The sequence below is a fragment of the Lissotriton helveticus genome, chromosome 3_1, assembly GCF_964261635.1.
Source record: "Lissotriton helveticus chromosome 3_1, aLisHel1.1, whole genome shotgun sequence".
In the NCBI taxonomy this organism is placed as follows: Eukaryota; Metazoa; Chordata; class Amphibia; order Caudata; family Salamandridae; genus Lissotriton; species Lissotriton helveticus.
The window spans coordinates 854,532,357-854,555,959 of record NC_136061.1 but is presented as its reverse complement, the minus strand read 5'-3'; the positions used below and the strand labels follow the sequence as shown (position 1 = coordinate 854,555,959).

The following is a 23,603-nucleotide window of genomic DNA, read 5'->3' as shown; positions in this document are numbered from 1 at the left end:
AACTATTTTATTTTACTCTCTTCTGTAATTACACAAAATAGCAGCGATAAGATGCATCAGAGACACACAGTGAGAGAAAGGAGGCCGGAGATGAAGAAGAGATGTCAAATACACATTGGAGATAATATAGTGGGAGAAGGGCAGTAAATATGAGTAAACTTACCATGTAACATAAAAATGTTGCACTCTATACTATAAGTCTCATTTTATACTACAATCACTTCGCTACAACCTCATAAATTAAAAATAAAAATGAATAATGTCTCAAACAATTTTTGATTTCTAAATATAAATTTATTCTTCTGAATTTTCTAAATTTGAAAGAACTAGTAACATGTCCTCATCAGTAATTTCCTCTTCAATCATCTCATCTGGAATCTCCTCATTAAAAGTCTGCAATGATGATTCTTGTAACTCTATGGTCTCCAAACATTCGATAAATTCGCCATCAACAGATTGATCCAAAAAATCATTCAAGTCATCTCCTCCTTGTGACAATATTTCATTATTGGTGCTGTTAATTTCAATCAATGTAGTGGAATCATTCAAGTCATCTCCTCCTTGTGACAATATTTCATTATTGGTGCTGTCAATTTCAATCAATGTAGTGGACAATTCAAAAGAAATTACCACGGTCTCTTCATTGTGAGCCATTTTATTTTGAAATTGCTTGCTGTAAATTGCAGAAAAAAATAATCACTTTCATTTATCGTTTTTAGTAATACATAATATAAAACTAACTTTATCAAGTATTTAGTATAACAGAAGGACTGCAAATAAATAACAGAAAACATTTTTCAAATTATCTTCAAGTGTACAACATAGTTCCCCTTACAAATTAACAACTCACCTTTTTAAAAGTAGGAGAAGTGTTAGTACTGTGTAAATCAAACACCAGAAATTCACCACCAAAAATTCCTCACAAATGTACCTCAGACAGTAGTATCACAAAATGGCTGTGGTTTCCTCTCATTTGAGATATATACATAACCAATTAACTTTCATCACACACAAATACAAAACCAAAGTAACATTTTAATTGGTTCTAAATTTCAACACTTTCAAATGTGTTTTCCCCATGCAATTTTCCATAGGACATTTACATACGTCTACAGCCTGAATGGCTGAACGGAATTACACCAAACTTGGCAAAATGGTACATCAAACCTAAGAGGTCAGGAAGGATCTACTATGCCCCCTTATGGTCATTTGCCCCTTCGCTTTGGCCTCCTCTTGTCTCTCGATCCTACCGAGAGACAAGATGGCGGCCGCTACGGACTGTTTGGAATGTTTACAGACGCCGGAGAACCAATCAGCTTCGCAAAGCTCCGTAACGCGAAAAGTACGCGAAGCGGAGCGCTGTTACAGATATATATCTTTTTTTGAACGTGAATTTCTCAAAATCCACTGGAGCACATATATTGAGACCTAGCAAAGGCACATCGGGCTACCAGTCCCTAATATTTTGCCAAGTTTCATGCAAATCCATTCAGCCGTTCGATTATTATTATTATTATTTTTTTTTGCCCCGCGGGGCCCTTTTAAAACCTCCACATCAAACCTAGGGGGTCAGCGAGGATCTACTATGCCCCCTTATGGTCATTTGCCCCTTTGCTTTGGCCTCCTCTTGTCTCTCGATCCTACCGAGAGACAAGATGGCGGCCGCTACGGACTGTTTGGAATGTTCACAGACGCCGGAGAACCAATCAGCTTCGCTTCACAAAGCTCCGTACCGCGAAAAGTCCGCGAACCGGAGCGCTGCCCGGTCCGCTGTTACAGATATATATCTTTTTTTGAACGTTAATTTCTCAAAATCCACTGAAGCACATATATTGAGACCTAGCAAAGGCACATCGGGCTACCAGTCCCTACAATTTTGCCAAGTTTCGTGCAAATCCATTCAGCCGTTCGGGCTAAAAGTGAGGCCAACCGCCCTATGGGAAACTCAATGTTAAAAACACGTTTTGGGACCCCCCTTTTTTCTCGGCCCCCCCTTGACGAAACCCCCCCAAATTTTCAGGGGCTGCTCAGAAACCAAATGTTCCATTTTCCTGAAAATTTCAGCCAATTCCGTCCACAAACGCCAAAGTTATTAGACATAGAATTTTCAAAAATCCCATAGAGAAAAAATCCTAACTATATATACCTACTGGCGACCGCCAGTAGGTAATATATGTATGTATATATATATATGTATGTATATATATATATATATATATATATATATATATATATATATATATCTCCTCCCGTCTGATCCAAGTTTAAGGCTTCCGGGCGCTCTTCAGGCGGTGCACGCGAAGAACGGCAGGACCCGCCGTGTAAAATTAATTCCGTTTTCCCTTGTGCAGGGAGTGTTTTCTTCGTGCACTCTCGTCTTCCTTTAAATTACACAACACGTTCTGTTTGTCAAATTGTAAGGTTTATTGACAGCCAGCCAGCAGCACCTTACGCGTTTCGGTCTCTACGGAGACCTTGCTCACAGGTAAACAGTATTGACAATTTTGGTGATTTTTTTAAGGGGATACTCGTTTTTTACATCACTTCCTGTTAGTTCCTACAGGATTTCTGGGACATGTAGTACATTGTATTCATGTTAACCATGCTGGTTCTTGTTATATTCAAATCATGTTATCGCATCACATAATTATTTCAACAACAGTTACATTGAAATCATGGTAACGTAATTTCAACAATATATATATCAAGGCCGCTTGGACAGCCGAAACGCGTCTTGACTGATGTGAGGAATAAAAATAATGCTTGCACTAAGAGTTGGTCTGTGCCCGTGATTCCGCGTGCCAAGCGGGGAAACTATTGCGAGCTGCTGCTAATATATATAGATGTATCCCTGGATTTCAGATCAGTGCACTCTGATGCCAACCACGGGTCCAGGACATGAGGATCTTGAGGATCAGGGACTCAATGTAGCAGAGGCCAGCAGGGCTCAGGCAGGTCCCAGTTCAGGCCCAATCGGGCCCAGTTGCAACAGGTCAGCTGGTCAGGTGCAGAGAGGCTGCTGGTGCTTATGGTGTCCCTGTAGCTCAGAAAAGGAGGTTAGCAAATTAGCCCATAGAGTCACTTAGGAGTTCCTGTGTTTAAGGAGCAGGTCCAGTCTTCCTTCGGTAGGAAGAAAGGCAGTCCTTCCAGCAGCAGGGCAGCCCTATTTCTGAGTCTTCCACAGGTCAAGAAGTAATCTGATGAGAGGCTCAGAAGGTTCAAAGTTTATTCCTGGAGCCAGCCTTTGAGGTGGGAGGACTCCCTATACTAGCCCCACATCTGGCTCTGGAAAGTTCCTTCCCTTCCTTCCCCTGCCCAGGCTCCAAGTGGTCCACGGTGACAATGGGCGGGTGTGAAATCCTTTGTGAGTGTATTGGAGGCAGCCCTTTGAAATGTAAGTGTGGCTGGGGAACAGCTCTGCCTCTTTCATCCGGTCAGGATGGCCCATCCTGCCAACAACTAGTCTCCCTTTGTCTCTGGGAGGATTACACAAAGGCCGACTGTCAGCTATGCCCATTCATGTAATCCAGCACACAGACACCAAATGATTACGGTAAGAAAATGTCAACTTTCTAAAAGTGCCATTTTCAGAAGTGCGACTTAAAATCTGACTTTGCCATTGAAGAGGTTTTAAAATTACAATTCATTTAAGTGTAAGCATGACATTCCTACCTTCTCCCAATCAAAAGTTATCATGTATTAAGTGTAATAAGGTGACCCACAGTTATCTAAATATGATAGATGGGCTTACAGCAGTGAAAAACAGATTTAGGAGTTCTTCACTACCAGGACATGAAAAACTTATATACACATGTCCTAGTTTTTAATAAAATGTACCCTGTCCTATGGGCTGTTTAAGGCCTACCTTAGGGATGACTTATATGTCAAAAAGAAGATTTCCGCCTGGCAAAAGATTTATTTTGCCTGGTCAAAATTGCAGGTTGAACTGCACTACAGGCTGCAGTGACAGGTCTGAGACATGTTTTTAAGGGCTACGTTAGTAGGTGGCACAATGAGTGCTGCTGACCCGCTAGTAGCATTTAATTACGGCCCGAGGTACATGTAGTACCTAGTGTGTTTTGCTGTTCACCCTATGTGGGAAGGGTATGCCCAGACGTGGGTCCTGTGCTCACTATGCCACTGGAGTCAAGCTATCCTGGCTGAAGACTGCTGATAGCCAGAAACCGGTCCTAGGATGCTTGATTCCGCTCCAGGGAAGACATGGCTTGGCAGTTCGGGCTGAACTGTTCCCATGAGGCACAGGGTCAAGACTGATTTGCATATGGCCATGTCTGAACTGGGGTGGCTTGGTGAGCAAAATAACGATGAATTAAACCCAGATCTATGACTGGAGGTGAATGTTTTGCCATTGTGCAACATTCCGTCCATCATCTTCTGTGCTTTACATGTAGTACCTAGTACCAGTTACTTGGGACCTACAAATAAATTAAATCAGCCATGTTTTAGGGTGAGAGCACAAGAACTTTAGTACTGGTCAGCAATGGTAAAGTGCAGAGTACTAAAGCGAACAAAAACGATTTCAGTAAAACAAGAGGGGCAGAGGCAAAATGTTTGGCCGGACTGCCACCCAAGTGTGTCAGGTCTAAGATTAACTAATTGTAAAATGGAATTATACGGTGTCCCCAAACTTGAATGAGAGCATGTGGGCACTCTGCGGAATTAGACTCTTCACAATTTTGAAATAAACCAAAATTCCGTTTAACCCCCGTTTTTGGGTCGTCTCTGAGAACATATAAGTGCTAATGAAGAGAGCTTCATGTAATCAGGGCGAAATGGGAAGTCTGTCAAAACCAGTGATATATACCCCCTTTCACCACAGACTCCTTCCCCTCCCATTGCACAGCAGGCATCTCTCCAGACATGGCGCCTCTGGAATGTTCTTCACTGCCATTCCTCAGCACCCATCAGCGCGCGCACATCCACTCTCAGAGCGGATAATGGGGCCAGCAGTCCATTACTCAAGGGATTCTTCCGAAATCACACAAACAATTTATTTTCACTGCAGAGCAGCGACATTCCGTTCATTTTCACGAAATAACTGAAAGAGTCCCTTGACCCCGACACTTGGAAATTCCGGTTCAGTCATGTTCCATTAGAAAGACGAGGACCGTCTGTCCAGGGGCCGCTTTTCCTAGTCTCCATTAAGTGGCCAGTCTATGAATGCTTGAGTCGCAGAGCTTACTGAGATGTCTCCAAAGGAATATTTAATATATATATGAAAAAGTCAGGGGAAAGCAAAAGGTAAACGTGGTAAAACAGGGCGCAAAAAAAGAAAAAAAAAGAAAGCCATGGTCATCAAGTTAAGTTATTACCTTAAAGGGGCCAGCTAGCGAATGGGTATTTTTTCCGAATACCGAGTTTTAAATATCTGGCTACCAACACCCTGCAGCAAAAATGTCGACGATCAAACTATCGACACGTTAAATATGTATAAGTAATTTGCAGATGTTAACAAAAATGCTTCTGACTGAAAAGGAGAAAAAGTTACTTTAAAGAGTGCCAGAAATATTGTTGTGAAGTGGCAGGCCCATTGCCAACATTAGCTGGTCATCTTTCAGTAGCTGATTACTCTATTTAGTTATTAAACTTATACCAATGGCGTGATACCTTTGCCCAGACATTATTAGTGTGTAAAAATGTCAAAATCATAAGGTAATATTGCAACAAAACAGGCTGTGTAACTTGCCTTTTCTTGCTACGAAATTTTATTGCCGCATAATTCTATGACCCTGGCTATATGTAATTGCTCTGTTGATGTTCTGGCTGGTGATATTTTAGTTACAATATTTTGGTAGCAATCAATCAATCAATCAATCAAAGCATTTATATAGCGCACTACTCACCCGGAGGGTCTCAAGGCGCTGGGGGGAGGGGGTCCACTACTGCTCGAACAGCCAGGTCTTGAGCTGCTTCCTGAAGGCGAGGTGGTCTTGGGTCAGGCGGAGGTGGGTCGGGAGGGAGTTCCAAGTCTTGGCGGCCAGGTAGGAGAAGGACCTTCCTCCTGTGGTGGCTCTTCGGATGCGGGGGACGGCGGCGAAGGCGTGGCTGGTCGATCGGAGCTGGCGTTTGGGAGCGTAGAAGTTGAGGCGGCTGTTGAGGTATCCTGGGCCTTGGTTGTGTAGGGCTTTGTGTGCGTGGGTCAGGAGACGGAAGGTGATTCTCTTGTTGACCGGGAGCCAGTGCAGGTCTCTCAGGTGTCCGGAGATGTGGCTGCGGCGGGGGATGTCAAGGATGAGTCGTGCTGAGGTGTTCTGGATCCGCTGGAGTCTCTTCTGGAGTTTGGCGGTGGTTCCGGCGTAGAGGGAGTTGCCGTAGTCCAGACGGCTGGTGACGAGGGCCTGGGTGACCGTCTTCCTGGTCTCGGTGGGGATCCATCGGAAGATCTTACGTAGCATGCGCAGGATGTTGAAGCACGACGAGGAGACGGCGTTGACTTGTCTGGTCATGGAGAGGGATGAGTCCAGGATGAAGCCCAGGTTGCGTGCGTGGTCTGTGGGTTTGGGTGCGCTGCCCAGGGCGGGGGGCCACCAGGAGTCGTCCCAGGCGGAGGGTGCAGATCCCAGGATGAGGACTTCCGTCTTGTCCGAGTTCAGTTTCAGGTGACTGTTCATCATCCACTTGGCAACGTCTGTCATCCCTTCGTGTAGGTTGGCTCTGGCGGTGGCGGGGTCGTTGGTGAGGGAGAGGATCAGCTGGGTGTCGTCGGCGTAGGAGATGATGTTGAGGTTGTGCTGGCGTGCGATGGCTGCGAGGGGGCTCATGTAGACGTTGAAGAGTGTTGGGCTGAGCGAGGAGCCTTGAGGAACGCCGCAGATGACTTCGGTGGCCTCTGATCTGAACGGGGGGAGGCGGACTCTCTGTATCCTTCCGGCGAGGAAGGAGATGATCCACTCCAGTGCCTTCTCCTGGATTCCGACGTTGCTGAGGCGCTGTACTAGGGTACGGTGGCAGACAGTGTCGAAGGCCGCGGAGAGGTCCAGGAGGATGAGGGCAGCTGTTTCTCCGTTGTCGAGCAGGGCTCGGATGTCGTCGGTGGCTGCGATTAGGGCGGTCTCGGTGCTGTGGTTGGCCCGGAAGCCAGACTGCGAGAGGTCGAGGGAGCCGTTCGTCTCGAGGAAGGCGGCCAGTTGCTTGTTGACGGTCTTCTCGATGACTTTTGCTGGAAACGGAAGTAGCGAGATGGGGCGGTAGTTCTTGAGGTCGGTGGGGTCGGCTGATGGTTTCTTAAGTAGAGCGCTGAGTTCGGCGTGCTTCCAGCTCTCCGGGAAGGTAGCGGTGTTGAAGGAGGTGTTGATGATGTCCTGCAGGTGGGGTGCGATGACATCGTCGGCCTTGTTGAAGACGTGGTGAGGGCAGGGGTCTGTCGGAGATCCGGAGTGGATGGAGTTCATCGTGTTGACGGTGTCTTCGGTGCTGATCGGGGTCCAGACGCGGAGGGTGGTTGTGGGGGGGGGGGGTTCGGTCGTGGCGTGCGTCGGTTGAGTGCTGAAGCTGTTGTGTATTTCCGCGATCTTGTTGTGGAAGTAGGAGGCGAGGGAGTTGCAGAGGTCTTGCGAAGGGGTGATGTCGTTGTTTCCGGCGTTGGGGTTGGAGAGCTCTTTCACGATGTTCAAGAGTTCCTTGCTGTTGTGTGCGTTGTTGTCCAGTCGTTCCTTGAATGCGGTTTTCTTGGTGGCGTGGATCAGTAGGTGGTGTTTTCGGGAGCGAGCTTGAGGGCAGTCATGTTGTCCGGTGTTGGGTCTCTCCGCCAGGTTTTCTCGAGTGCTCGGCAGTTCTTCTTGGAGCTCTTGAGTTCGTCATTAAACCATGGTGCTTTCTTGCTGCCGGGTCTGCTCGGCGGGGTCTTCAGAGGGGCGAGGTCGTCTGCGCAGTCGCTGATCCATTTCGTGAGGTTGGTGGCCGCTTGGCTGGGGTTCGTTGTGCTGGTGGGAGGGTTCTTGCTCAGGGAAGTAGCGAGCTGGTTTGCAGTGATCTTGTTCCAGCTTCTGCGGGGAACCTGTTGCTGGTGATGGTGGATCGTGGTCCTTCTGAAGCTGAAGTGGACGCAGCTGTGGTCCGTCCAGTGGAGTCCCGTGGCGTGGCTGAAGGCGATGTCCTTGCTGGAGGAGAAGATCGGATCGAGTGTGTGTCCGGCGTAGTGGGTGGGGGTGGTCACCAGCTGCTTGAGTCCGAGGTTGGCGAGGTTGTCCAGCAGGGTGGTGGTGTTGCGGTCGTTGTTGTTCTCCAGGTGGAAATTGAGGTCCCCGAGGAGGATGTAGTCGGCGGAGGGGAGGGCGTGCGGGCTGATGAAGTCGGCGATGTCTTCGCTGAATTGTGTGCGTGGTCCCGGGGGTCTGTAGATGAGAGTGCCTCTGAGGGTGGTCTTGGGGGTGACGTGGACCTGGAAGTGCAGGTGTTCGGCGGGTGCGAGGGTGTCGTCGGTGTCGGTCGTGATGCGGATGGTGTTTCTGTGGATGATGGCGATGCCTCCTCCGGTCTGGTTGACGCGGTCCCTCCGGATGATCTTGTAGCCGTCCGGGATGGCGATGTCGGGCGCTGAGGAGGCGTTCATCCAGGTTTCCGTGAGGAAGGCGACGTCTGGGGCTGTGGTGTCGAGCAGGTTCCAGAGCTCGACGGCATGTCTGTGGACCGAGCGGGTGTTGAGCAGGATGCACTTCAGGTGGGTGCTGCTGGAGTTTGGCTTGGTGGGTGCTGGTGTAGCGTGGGTCCGGTTGCAGGTGAACTTGCAGGAGTGGCAGCTGAAGGGTCCGTGGGTGCGTCTCGGTGTGGCTCGGTAGCAACCCGGGGTTCGGCCGGTGTTGAGTGCGTTGAGTTTGGCGGCGTCGTAAGTCCGTCGGGTCGGCTTCCGTCGGTGGGGGACAGGGGTCCTGGCACTGGGCGCGGTCCAGGCGCGGACGGGCGCAGACGGGCTTACCTTTGGCGCGCTTTCGGCGCACAATCGGCGCGCCCGCTGCGCGTCAACGATGCGCGTGCGCACGGTCGCCATTTATGGCGAAGTGGGAGGGAGGGCGGAGCAGCTGGGAGGTGGGAGCGGGGAGGGTACAGAAGGTAAAGGGGGCGTGGCCGCACACAGGCGGCGGGGAGCGGGAAGCGGGTCGGGGGCACAGAGAGCGGCACAAAAACAATGCAGGGCACAAAATATGGGCACAGAACAAAAAAGGGGAAAACGATACAGGCAGCACAGAGAAGAAGAAGAAATCACACGCAAGATATGGCGGCAGGGGGCGGGGTCGACGGGGCGGGCTCAGCGAGGCTGAGGACAGTAGCGAGGGGACGCACACGCTACAGCTGGTAGCCGTGCGGCGCGGGGGTAGCAAGATATTTAGCACTCGATATGCTGATGATGGAACAATTTATTTTACAACCCAAACCGGCATTATACACAGAGATGTTCTGAAACCCTTATTATTGGTGAATGGTGATTATTGATGTTGTTAAGATTGGGTACAGGCACAAGCATTGATCTTTCACTGGATCGTCTCTTTAGCCTTAAATTCCACTCTGCATCATTTCTGAAAGGTAGAAATCGGATATAACTGAGCATGTCGGACAGTGTGTGAGTTTTTATCATACCCTCGCCAAGATGGCTCCACCAGACCTGACCTAAAATTGTAATTGCATTGTTTCGGTGTGTCGCTTGGTACATTCCGGAATGGTTTGTTATGGTCATCGCCTTTTATGCTACGTTCATAATATTCCTTGTACTACAGTCTATGACACTACTTTGGGTCCATACATTGCCATTCCTCTTTTTTTTTTTACATTTATCTATCAATTTTCTTTTTTGAATTTTCCAACAAACGTTAACTCCAATATAGAGCAATACAGCCTACAGACTGGAGGCCGGCCTATAATACCGAATGTTAATCCCAATACTGAATGTCCAACCCCATTACCACCCAAACCTGTGAATCACGCTATATAGAGTTCGCAGTGGATGCAAAGTTCGTTATGAGTCTAGATCCAATGTTGACACTTACCACTCTAGCGCAAGACGTTCTATCGTATCCACTGTTATGAGCAGGCAGTTACAATGTCGGCTGATGCTGGAGGTGGATCCCCAAATTCAGCACTTTAAATTCAGTGGACAGAAATGTGAGAAAGGGGGGGCATACCTTTTAAGAATGCTTTGTCATTTTGGGTCAATAACATCTTTGCCATGACCATTAGATATCCGGGGTGATGAAGCCATTGTCTATGCACCGGTATTCTAGCCGAACCCCATTGTGCTATGATAGTTTAATGTGCCATGCATAGTGCTACCACCATCTGTTTGCTCCTCAAAGAATGAAGCAGATATGTTAGTTTGTTAGAGAGACCCAATATAGGGTCAGATGTAGGTAAACGTGAAATACCGATTCCTTAATACCAAATTTTACCGATTCGGTATTAAGGAATAGGTAACTCCGATGTATGTAACGATTCGGTAAAAATGACCGAATCGGTAATATTTGGTAAAAAATACCGAATCGGAAGGTATTGGTAAAAAAAAAAATCCGAAACCGCAATACCGATTTGTAAATACCGAATCCAATACCGCATCGGTAAATACCGAATCGGTAATTTAAAAATTCGGAATTTGATGAATCAGCCAATCCTGTGCATCCCAATTACCTCCCAAACAGAAAGTGGCCACACCCAGGCAGCTGCACAGAACCTGGAGCTGACTGTGAGGCAGGTAGCTGAGCAGAAGAGCCAGGAGCAACACAGCGTGTCATTTTCACCCAAAAAAACAACAAACCTTGGAAAATGGCAAACCAGGAGAGAGAGAAGGAGGGAGCAGAAAGAAAAAGGAAGATAAAGTTTAGTGAAACGGAGCTGGAGGTCCTCATCGAAGACGTCAGCAAGGACCATGAGAAGCTTTTTGGCAAGCAGTCCCTCCATGTGCCAGAGTCTCAGAAGAGAAAGATCTGGCTTGGGATCCAGATCAAAATAAATGCCATTGGGGTCACCCAGCGCTCCATTGAGGACGTTAAGAAAAGGTGGTATGACCTGAGGAAGACGGCGAAGGCAAGGATGGCGGAGAGGCAGAGACAGGCCAGCAAAACTGGTGGAGGGAGGAGCAGAGCACCTGCACCAACAGCACTGGAACTCATGGTAGAGTCCACCCTCCAGCCGGAGAGTGTGAGTGGCATAGGAGACGCAGACAGCTCTGGTAAGATGCATGCCCAGCATATTGTGCTTCCCCCTCCCCAACCCCAATCCCCAGAGAGGCATAGGGACTCCCACTCCAGTCCATGTTTTACACATACCCTGCAATGCATCGTGGGAGATGTAGTCTCAGGAAACACATGTTCAGGACAGTCAGTCTAGCAAACCCAAAAGCATGTGACAGCAATTAGCAAGCAGAAGAGGACAGTCAGTGTGATTGGCAGGCATAATGTTTAATGCAATGCAAATACTGCCAGATAAGTGAGTATATCTACATTCTGTCATTGCAGGCGAGACATCTCGCAGTGCAGCAGAGAGGAGAAGAGGAAAGTCACCCAGGCCAGAGCGGAGACAACAGGAGGAGGAGCAGTCGCCTGCAGGGCACACAATCACCGCACCACCACCAACAACTTCTCCATCCCCACCATCACCACAGCTCCAGACAACGCCGCCATCACCACCAACTCCATCCCCACTGCCACAATCAACATAACCACCACCACCACAGTCAGGCAGGAGGCATGCCGCGGCCACCCTCCAGCAGATGGAGGTGTCGTCGGAGGAGGGCACAAGGGGGCCAACAGTTACCAGTGGCCGAGGACGGCAACATGGAAAGGTCTGAGACACCATCAGAGCGCGCCCACACATCCCCCAGACGCCACAGGGCAAGGCCAGCCAGTCCTCAAATCTCGGAGCAAGGTGACAGTGTGTTTGCTGGGCTGGAAGGCAACACGCTGAAGGTCCAGCGCCTGCAATGGAGAGCGATGCGGTCAATGCATAGGGAGATGTCACACATGAACGCGCACATGCACAGAATAGAAAAGGGAATCAGTGCAATGAGCAACACCATGCCTGAGGGCATGAGTGACGTGGCGTCGGCTGTAAGGCAGCTCTGCAGCAAGTTGGAGGAGGACCGCCTTTCTAGGCTCAGGGAGAGGCAGAGACTTGATGCATATACCAAGGTGTTGAACCGGCTGTCCACTGCTACCTAACTCATGTGCAGACGGTCAATAGCCATGCAGGAGGAGATGGCACATTGTAGTAAGGATGTGGCTAGGGGGATGGTGACAATGACCTCAGCACTGTAACTGCTGCAGACCGAGAAGGTGGCCACTATGGCAGAGGGGGGACAGTGAGGAGGCCACTAGCCATAGTAGCATTACGCCCTCTCCCACCGAGAGCAGGAGGCACAGCCAACGCCACAGCGCTGCCCAGAGACATACTGGCAGTTCAGACAGTGGGGCCAAGGAACGTGGCAGTGCAGCGCGTGGGCGCAGGAAATAGAGCCAACTAGGTTTTGGGACTCATGTGATGGGTGATGTAACCCATGTCTATATGAACACTGGTTTTGATTTTGATGGTGTGCTTATTAAACACCATCACACAAATACAGTAACTGGCTATGTCTCCTTACTCACTCAGAAATAGTTGCGAGTTATCTCAGCCCGTCTGTGTCTCCCATCCGGTGCTGCTACCACACCAGTTGCGCTGGGCTCTGGCTGTGGATTGTCCTCGCCCTCTTCCTCAGAGTCAGTTAGTTCCACTGCTGTTCCTTTCTTTGTGGCAAGGTTATGTAGCATTGCACATGTTGCTATTATTTTGCAGCAGATGATGGGGCGGTACTGATGTGCACCTCCACTTTTGTGGAGGCAACGGAACCTGCTTTTTAGCAGTCCAAAGGTGCACTCCACAACTTTGCGTGTGCTCTTATGTGCCACATTGTATCTCCTCTCCCTTGGGGTGGATGGGTTGAGATATGGGGTTAGTAGGAAAGACCGGAGGGCCTATGCGCTGTCACCTAAATGTAAAAGAAAGTGCCATTATTTTGTGTCACCAATAGGTGAATCTAAGGTATACATCAGGGTGTCACATTGATTTACCTAGTAGGTATCCTTCTCCTAATTCACCAGCAGCCAGACGTGTATGAATCCCACTGTTTCTGAATATTTAGGAATCGTGGGTACTCCCTGGGAATTTAGCAACAATGTCAGTGATGATGAAGTTTGCATCACATATCACCTGCACGTTGATGGAGTGAGTGGATTTGCGGTTGCGGTAAATGTATTCTGTTGCTGATGGTGGGCAGATTGGTATGTGGGTCCCATCAATGCAGCCTATTACGTGTGGGAACTGTGCCTTTTGGTAGAAATCCAGCTTGGTCTTCTGCAGCACCGCCTGTGTCCTGGGGAAGCTTATGTAAAGATGCACTCTTTCCATCATGGCGTCCAGGAAGGTGTTGAAAAAACGGGATAGGAAGCTCTGTGACACACCACCTGCTGCGGCTATCACACCCTGGTAACTTCCTGATGCCAGGACGTGCAGGCAACAGAGCACCTGTACATGGGTGGGTATTGCATGCGCCCTTGGTGTCTGATGTTCAAGATATGGTTCCAGGTACCCTATCAGGTCAAGGATGGTGTGTGGGTGTCGCCTGTACCTGTCATGGATTTCTGGCTCAGTCAATTGGAACAGTGTGACACGCAGTCTGTACACACGCTCTTCCCGTCTCCAAAACCTCACTCCTGCTGCTCTCAAACATAGCCGCCTTGCTATGATGTAGAGGGCCGCCATTGTGTTCACAATGTTGCATTTTGGGGCTGTTTTTATGCACTGCACCTGATTATCACCTGCTTTGGATCAGTGGTAACTAACGATTCGTTAATACTGATTTTGGACAAATTCGGTATTACCGAATTTTGCTACATCGCATTTCTGATCTTTTACAGATTCCTTATTTACCGATTCGGTATTTTTTGTTTCGGTGTTCGCCGATCGGTAAATAAGGAATCGGTAACTGTTTCCCTTGGATTTACCGATTCGTTATTACCGATGGCATTCGGTAATACATACATCGCACAGGGCTAAATACCGGTCGGTAAAGCCGAAATTTACCGAATTTTACCGACCGGTATTTAGCCACCTACATCTAGCCCATAGTGTGTGCTGGGAAATATAGAGGGGCAGATTTACAAGAACTGATGCATCTCTGCATTTTAGCAGAGATGCGTCAGTTCCATTGCGTCACGCAAAAAAATGCTTCCGCCACCATAGATGCATCACAATTTCAATGCGGCCCACTGTGGCGCAAGGGTTGACAGATGGGTCACACATCTGTTGGCTTAAAGGTAACCCATTGTGGGAGTCGTGTCGCAAGCACGACACAACTCCAGCAAAGCTCAGAAATGCCTGTTCCTATTGTGCTGCATCACTCAGTGAGCCTGCTTCAAGCAGGCATAAGGTTTTGACACAGTGGCATCGTAAAAGTGGCGCAGTGAAATCTTATAGATTTCAGTGCGTCACTTTTACGAGGTTTTCTTATGTGGAACGCCCACTCTGCATACGTTATACATGACGCAGGTATAATGTGGCGCAGGGCTTTACAACGTGACGCATCTCCCTAGATGTGTCCCGTTGTAAATGTGTTGCAACGTGGCGCATTGTTTACGACACCACTGCATCACAAAAGAGACACAACAGTGGCGTAAAAGTGTTGCAAGGGGCTTGTAAATCTGCTCCAGAATTTCTAATCCTGTAATCTCTTGTAGGTCATCGAAAAGTCCATGCCAGTATTTTATCAGATTGGGACAATGCCAAAGCAAATGGAGTAGCATACCTGGGTTCCCCCAGTTCCTCCAACAAATGCCTGACTTATTGGAGGACCAGCGGTGAAGTCTGGCAGGGATGTAGTACCAGTATGAGACAATCTAAGTCATTGTTTCCCTGCTAGCCACAGAAAGTGCTGTTGTGTGTAGGCCTATGGCATATATCCCCCCACTCTTTGCCGATAGTACACAACCCAATTCTTCTTCTCACTGCTTTGTCACGTGGGTTTAACCTTGGTGGGGGGGTGAACAACTGCAGGAGCGAGTATAGTTTGGAAACCATATGTTTGTCATTTATTTTAGTCAATAGCCATCTCTCGTACTAGGTCAAAGACCTCCTTGCCACCTCCGATAGCCAGTGTCTAATTTGGGTGTAGAGTATGTGTTTCATCTCTGGAAGCACCCAGTCTGTCTTGAGTTGCTCAAATGGATTCACCCCCTCCTTGTCTACCAGATCCTGAATGTGTTTGCAGCCCACCTGCTGCTAAGCTTGGAACTGGTTTCCCGACCATGTCTGGGTGAACTCTGGATTACTAATTTTTAGAGCTGGGAGCTTGCCCCGCACTGTACAATCAGAGCGAACAGCACCACGCGACGAGCCAGACGGCACTGCTTCTTTCTGCCACTAGAGTAGATTTTCTACTTGAATGGCAGCTTTCTCAACGCAAGTGGCATCTTTCTCAATGCAAGCGGTTGCGACCTGCCGTGACCACCTGTGTTGAGAAATCTCACTGGGAGGTGGCCTAGCGCTAAATTTTCTCGCTTGCCAACTTAACGTTGGTGAGTCGCACACGAGAAAAAACACTGCCACGCAGCGATCGGTTGAGAACTCCCAGCGGAGTGGTCAAAACTCTGTGAACTCTGCCAGAGGAGCAGAGTTTATTGCCAAACCCTAGACTAGTGAGGCCTTTCTTCATTGCCACTGAGTCCCACAAGCAGCTGCTAAGTGGATCTCGTGACTGGAGAGGAATAGAAGCGCCAATGACTATGTTGTCTGTATAGCCACTGGGGCTTCCAGATATGGACCCCTGAAATCTGCTGGTCCATGAAACACCAGCGTTTCCCCGACTGGTCTTCTGGACCATTCTACCAAGGGGCAAAGGCATGCTGCTCTGTAATACTGTGCGACATTTGGGGCCCCAAGACTCCCTCTCTTGGATATCGGTAATATATTGCCCGCAACATGTGAGCCCTTTAACCCCTCCCACTACTCCACCCCAAATATAGGTGTTATGTTCCCGGTGTAGGTTTTGTAGCATACTAGGTAGTAGCAGGCTATGGTGGGGGAGTTTGAAACATAAACAGCATCCCCGGGAGGGCTGTCATTTTAAGAGCAGCTATGCGGCCCAGACATGGAAGAGCCTGCATTGTCCACGTCTGTAGGTCTCTGGGTACTGTCTGAAGAGTTCTTGGTAGTCCATCTTTACTATAGCCTTTCAGACATTCAGAAGTGCAATTCCGTCCAAGTGTGATCCTTGTTGATGAAATTAGCTATGTTGTAGATTATTTAATGCGTTTCTGCATGCGTGAAAATATATGTAACTTTTATAGAAGGTAAGGAGTGTCTTGGAGTTCGGGTTAAGAAACAAACTTTACTGGTAATTGTGCCATCATTTTAGGTTTTGTGTTGTGCTAAGTATTCACACCTCGATAAACTCCGCTTCGCCCCACTCACCTTGTTTTTTTTCAGGAAAATGTCACTGGTTTGGATATGTTTACAGAAGTTATATTAATGAAGAATCATGCAGAGTGATGATGTTTTAAGTTTTATTTTTGTGCTGTACTACCTTTCCCAAGTCCAAAGGGTTTTTGTTTGCCCCTCCACCACCGCTGGCACAAGGTCTGGTAGTTCTGGGCTGCTCCCATAATGCTCAAGGACAGAGGAGTTTACTGTAGGCTGGGTCCCTTCCTTGCCCAATGGTGTGTGTCAGTTTATTTTTAAATCCGTCCCCGCCCATAAGTATGTTGTACTCCTGACCCCACCTTCCTTTGCAGTGGAGGGTGTAGTTTCATCCCCCTGTCTTGCCCAAGGGTGGGATATTTAGTGCTGTTCTCCTACCATCTTGTTCAACAGAAGGGGGTCTTTGTTTACATCAACCTTGGTTAAGGGAGGGTTAACTCAACTGCTGGTGGCTATTTTCTACCCTTCCCGCTCGTTGGCATGAGGTAAAAGTGTCTTTGCCTCGGTCCTATCCCCACTGAGGCCATGGCCTGAGTGTAACCCGTGCTGCCCATGCCCAAATGCTCTGCTTTACCCCCTCATATCCAGGGCCATTGGAATTATGCCGCATGGGAAGGCCAAATAATGTGGCATGGTTGAGTAACTTATGCGCCAAGAAAAGGCAAATTATTCAGCATTGCATGGCGCAATTTGTGAAAGTATTACTTCATCATTTTGACATTTGTAAAGTTGTTAACACTGGCTGGGCAGTAGTTACATCTCTTTAGTACCAGTTTAACACCCAAATATAACATGCTACAGAAAGGTGACCAGTCAACCTTTGCACAGGGCCTTCAACTGCAAGGCAGCATGTGTCACTGTATTCTTAGTAACTTTTATACCGTTTAAGCTAGAAACAAAAAATGTTTGGTTGAAATCTGCAGACTTTGCAGCAGATGATGGATTATTTGACAAATGCAGCATATCTAAAATTATGCGAAAACTGCTGCAGTCATACATAATTCCAGTGGCCCTACTCATACCCTTGCCAGGTCAAGAACCTGCCCTCCACCAACTACTTCTGATTTTTAGGTCTCGCCTGAGTCAGCGTGCATGTTTTGCGAGGCTTCTAGTAAGGATTTTTAACTCGGAGCACAAGCTTGTGCATGTGCTTTTTTTTTCATCACACGCTATTGGCCTTTGTGTGTGTCTTTCTAAGAAAGACAGCACGCAATTGGCCAAAGGCGGGTGCATGTTCCGCCTGGCTGAAGACGGCTGAAATGCCAGAAACCGGTCCAGGGAGGCTTGTTTCCGGTCCAGGGAAGGCATGGCTTGGCAGTTTGGGCTCGACTGTTCCCATGAGGCACAGGGTCAGACTGATTTGCATATGGCCATGTCTGAACTGGGGTGGCAGAGTGGGCTAAAGAACGGTGATGGATTAAACCCAGATCTGTTGACTGGGTCTGAGTGTTTCATTGGTTCAGATGCTCCGTCCATCACCACCCCCTTTTGCACCGCTTTCTAAGAAAGACAGCACGCAATTGGCCAAAGGCGGGTGCATGCTCCTCCTTCTCTTTCTCCTGGCCTAGGGAGCTCAGGAGCGAGCAGCAGTGAGGCCGGGTGCCAGCGGCATACCTCTCATTCCTTGAGCAGGGACGAACAGGCTGCCAGCTGGCTGCTGCTCGCTCCGGAGCTCCCTAGGACTGCACTTCTGCCCTCCCACACCAATAGGCCATGCAGTGTCACATGACACTTCTGCCGCTGCTGCTGCTCACTCCCGGTCTTGTTGTCTCTGCTCTGTTGTCCTTTAATATTGACCCGGCTTCCCCCTGTCTCGGGCTTGTACTATCTAGCTCTATCGCTTGGTTTGACGCATCTGTTTTGTATATAATTTTAACGACACATTGGTGTTTTGACAGCACCGTATGCCTATGGGTATTATATTAACAAGTTGCACATGGATTATTATTGCAGACTTACACGAATATTGTCCTCTCACCCTTAATACATTACACGCCCGTCCTTCAACAGGCAATCCCCGTGCCCCTAACTCCCTTGCACCTATAGAATTCCATTCACTCCTAACCCCACCCTCTGTCTCCCCCTCTACAATGTCGCCAACTGCTTTTCCCCCTTTTGATTTTCAACTGCTCTCCCCGTGGAACTCCCAAAATCCCCCTCGCTCTCCACCCAACTCTCTTCATGGACAACTTCCCTTCCCTCTCAGAGGTGTCTGCCTTTACCTAGTTACCTCGTCTGTGGAAGGTTCCAGTCCTGCAGTCCTACTGGGAGCGGCGTGCGAGTGATGAGGGAGCACTGGCACAGCCCGCACTCCACAGCTGCAGGCACTTCCTCCATAACAGACAGGTGCTGACGAGGCTCAGGAGGCCCGCGCCCCCTCCACCTTCTACAGGTGCGGGCTGAGGGAATTAATACTTTTGAATAGTGCGTCCCGTGAAAAAAGCCACCTCTAGGTGTCCATGAGTTCAGATTTGGGTGTACAGGGGACATGACTGACAGTTCTGGAGTTCCAGCCGAAGGCGGAACAGGTTTCTCACAGTGCCCCTCAGTGGATCATAAAGAGGGTTATGAAAACATGCTCACCCAAACCCTGGCCTCTCTGAACTGGGGTGGCAGAGTGGGCTAAAGAACGGTGATGGATTAAACCCAGATCTGTTGACTGGGTGTGAGTGTTTGATTGGTTCAGATGCTCCATCCATCACCACCCCCTTTTGTACCGCTTTGTTCGCCATAAGTTGGCAGGGTACGCTCAGACGTTGAGTCCCTTGCTCACTTTGCCACTGGATTCAAGCAAGCCTGGCTGAAGACGGCTGAAATGCCAGAAACCGGTCCTAGGAAGCTTGATTCTGGTCCAGGGAAGGCATGGCTTTGCAGTTCGGGCTGGACTGTTCCCATGAGGCACAGGGTCAGACTGATTTGCATATGGCTATGTCTGAACTGGAGTGGCAGAGTGGGCTAAAGAACGGTGATGGATTGAACCCAGATCTGTTGACTGGTTGTGAGTGTTTGATTGGTTCAGATGCTCCATCCATCACCACCCCCTTTTGTACCTCTCTGCAGAGCGCACAGATCAATGGTGTGCGCCAACTGAAATTGTGATTCTATGTGAAAATGTGTGAAGAAGACATAGTTGTTAAAGTACTGACAGGGTGTGTTGTGGGTGGGAATGGTAAGGTGAAGGAAGTAGGTGCAGGAGAGAGTGAAATGAGGGTGATGAAGAGGAAAGAGATGAGGTATGAGATATGCATATGGAGAGTTTTACAAAGATATTGGGAGAAAAGGGGCATGTGTCTAACCAATAGACTGCAGAAGAAAGTAGTGAAAGAAAAAGGATTATGGGAATGACCGAGCATTCCGAAGTTCACTACCCCTTCCACAGGTTGTATTCAGTTTTCTAATTGAAATATTTCCCACTCTAGTTACTCACACACTTTTTCTTTTATTACTCCTTTATCTGACACTGCTACCAAGCATTGGCAAAAAGAATAGTTCTTTATCTTGTTTTAGGCACCTATCTGTGAATGCAATAACATTCACAGAGAGGCATCCACATAATGGCTGAAAGGCACACTGTGGGCAGCACTGGATTTTAGGAGAGAGAGGTTGAGTGCCAGGCAGCAATGGTGATGCCTTAACCAGATGCCTGGTTGTGATGCTGGGCGACGGATCCTTTGGTGACTGATTGGCAGCGTATGTTGATGCTTGCTTGGCACGAATGCCCAGCAGAGGCGGCAAGTGGTCGATTGCCAAGTAATTCTATGCGAAGCACAGGATTTTGCTTTGCACATTTTATGCCATGCCCATAATTACACAGGCCACACCTTTTGTGAAGGATTACTAGTTACGCTTCCTAGGCCACACCCCTCGAGAGACCACCCCCACTCTACTTTTTTCACCCTCAGAGCGCTGACATGGTATGGAAAGGAGTGACTAGGAGAGAGGAAATAAAGAAGCCAGTGAGAGAGAATGAGAGTGAGGGGACTTATGAAAGGAGTGGCCTTCTAAACAAGCATTTTCAATGCAATAGGTCTTGCATTTGCGAGAGTTTAAGCTTTTGGCATTGAAAACTACAATGCCTTTTATTTATCTGTTTTGAAAACCAACACCTAAATAAAAGGCGTTGTCATTTACAATGCCACCAGCTCAATCTTTCGCAAATGCGAGACCTATTCAATAGCACCAATGAGGTTTGTAAAACCATAAAGTTTATGGTTTTACAAACCTCGTAGGTGCTAGGGAGAAAAATAGGCTAGGGAGAATTATCTGACATGGGAAATCCACACTGTGTTAATCAAAAATCTGCAGCCTAGTTCATTAACTAAACCATAATGAATTAATACCTGATTTCATCAAGTCATACCATGGGTATTCCTGGAAATGGGTTCCTACTTTTTTCCAGTAATCCAGATACCTTTAAATTTCTTAGAGATGAGACGCGTAATTTGAATTTCAAACCCACATGAGAGGCATAATTTGAATTTCAAACCCACATGAGAGGCATAATTTGAATTTCAATCCCATATAACGTACTGGGGAACATAAAAAGGTTGACAACTTTTATAGCACAGAGCTTTTTTCAGGCACTACTCAGGATCATCTCTGTCACCTAACTCATATTCATTTTTACCAAACTCGTAAAAGAGATACGTCCTGCAGGTGCATTATCCCACTGAGCTGTTGTATCAGCTAAAGAGAAGAAGAGAGGTAGTCATTTTGAAAAACCGTGAGACATGGCTAAGGCATAGTCATTGTGACTTTAGGTTCACCCACACCCTCCCTGCATTCCAAAGACACTACGGGGCAGATTTACAACCCCCTTGCGCCACTTTTCCGTCACTTTTCCCATGTTAAAAGGGACGCAAAAGTGACGCAAATGGCTTGTAAATCTGCCCCTACATTCTTATGCCTCTCTAGGCTAGTATGCCTCTGTTCCATATAACTTTGAACAAACTATTTGTTGGTCTACACCTAAAACGTAATTTTGCCTGTTCTGCTTATGTTCATGCGTTGCAGCTCTCAAGTGTGTCCTCTCTAAACCATCTACGCGGCTGACTTACTTGTTTGTAGTCCTTCCACGAGCGGTGGAAGTCCACTGATCCATCCATCCGGTGCTGAAGGACGGTCCAACCACCCCCGCTGGTGTCCATATCACAAAGAGCCTGTAGCGAACAAACACAAACGGAAAACGTCACTGAAGGCTAGGTAAGACTGGAATCACAGCTCATCAATGAAATCCAACCACACTGGTCTTACAGGATGTTTATGATGGTTGAAGCTGTGATATATAGTGCCCAGCTCTCTTTTCTTTATCGTTGTATTAATCCAAATGAAAGGGTATACAACGTTACCTTTAGCACATAGGACTTTTTAATACATACTTTGAGTTTCGTATCATATTTATGATGTTTATTTCACCACTTACACCAGTGTTTCAGTCTCCTCTATAGCTTCAGTAGTACATTAATAAGAACTATATGGCCATAGTAGAAACTAATATCTAGTCTCGACAATCCAGTTAACTTGTCATTTATCTTTCGCAGTTTACGATTTGCATATTCTATGTTATTTGTATATCCAATGAGCTTATCTTCAATAACATATGCATTATACATTTGTGGTATACAGTTATACTTTAGGAAACAAGTCATCAGGGATATTTAGAAGCTGAAGATTCCAAATATGCATTCAATGGAAAGCTAGCAAGTTGTTGGTTATCATCGCAATGAAACGCTGTTGAATGGGGAAAGTACCTCAGGAATTACCACACATTCCAGGGGGCAGAGTTATCAACACTTTACACTGGTGCAAAGTCGTAACAGTTGACACAAACACTCACAAAGTGATGATAAAGGATTCACTTTCCAGCGCAACCATTTGTTTGCACTGGAAAGTAGCCCAGACAAGTAACGTAAATAGCGATTTATGCCACTTTGCATCAAGGGCACGTGCTATGGGTAGTATCTGGGCATTCCCATACTACCACCAAGGTTTTTGACTCAAAGCCCTCTTTACTAACAATTGTAGACATGTTTTTCCCCATGATACAAACACCCCTCGATGCAGATGCCAACAATAGGAACTATTTTCATTTCTCCTAACTTTTCACACCTTGCATGTGTCCTGCACTGTACAGCACACACACACGGTAAGAAACATTTAAGGTATGTCTATGCATTTATATTTTGTACTGGAAAGCTACCCTTGCAGTACCCAATCTGTGGTACAAATCACACTCATTCCTTTGCTCTATGGTTCAAGGTGTGTTCCTGGTACTAGGAAGCCTGTGTGTGTGCCAGTGCTGGGAAAGACAGCAGGAGGGCCATATCTTAGTGGATACAGCTCTGCTCCCCTCTCTCCTCTTAGTGCAGCGCAGCAACAGTGGATGCTGCACTGTATTGCGCTGCAAAAGTAAATCTCCCCCTATTTTCCAGTGTGAATGAAGCTATTTTTTCTCATCATATCACTCTTGTTCTGTGAATTATGTGATGTTGTGACGTTGGTCTGTCAATCCGATTGGCTTAGCCATTTTGGCAGTATTTTTAACACAGAAAATCAAAAAGGAGACATATCACAGGGAGAACAAAAGCCCCAATTATTGACCCCCCTAAGTTCGGTCAGCTTTAAGGAAGTCATTAGTGTTATTTCAAAATCAGTAAATGGGAAAGCCCCTTGCCCCATGGGATCCCAGTAGATGTTTTTAAATACAATATAAAATTGTGGGCCCCTATATCAACACAGGTTTTTAATGCAGCCATACAAGGGCTTAGCCTGGCTGCCTGGACAGAGAATATAATTGGGCCCATCTTAAAACAAGCATTGAAAATGCAATAGGTCTCGCCTTTGATTAACCGCTTCGCTGCAGCCGAAATTCCCCAATGGTGCTGAAAAAATTGACGCATGCACGGTTCGGACGGCCCCCGGCCGTCCTCTGCATATGCCCACTGTGACATCAGATGGACGGGGGCCGTCAGACGCACGGAAGCAGTTAAGTTAAAGCCATGTGCTTTGCTAATGGTATTGTATAGCAAAGCAAATGGCTGTAACTTAATAAAAGGAGAGACCTATTGCATTTTCAATGCTTGTTTTATGACCTGCCCAGGCACATGTACATATCGCAGAATGCTTACATCTCTTCCCAGAGGGTTGTT

At 47.5% G+C, this 23,603-nt stretch overlaps 1 protein-coding gene across 1 annotated transcript in view; it reads right to left on the bottom strand.

Moving 5' to 3' along the window:
* The window catches only part of LOC144823037 (angiopoietin-2-like), a 269,613-nt gene that overhangs the window by 45,706 nt on the left and 200,304 nt on the right, over nt 1-23,603 (bottom strand). Inside the window, exon 6 of the mRNA XM_078681180.1 lies at nt 21,513-21,614. Within this exon, the coding sequence (XP_078537306.1) occupies nt 21,513-21,614 (102 nt within the window). The remainder of the gene's footprint in view (nt 1-21,512; nt 21,615-23,603) is intronic.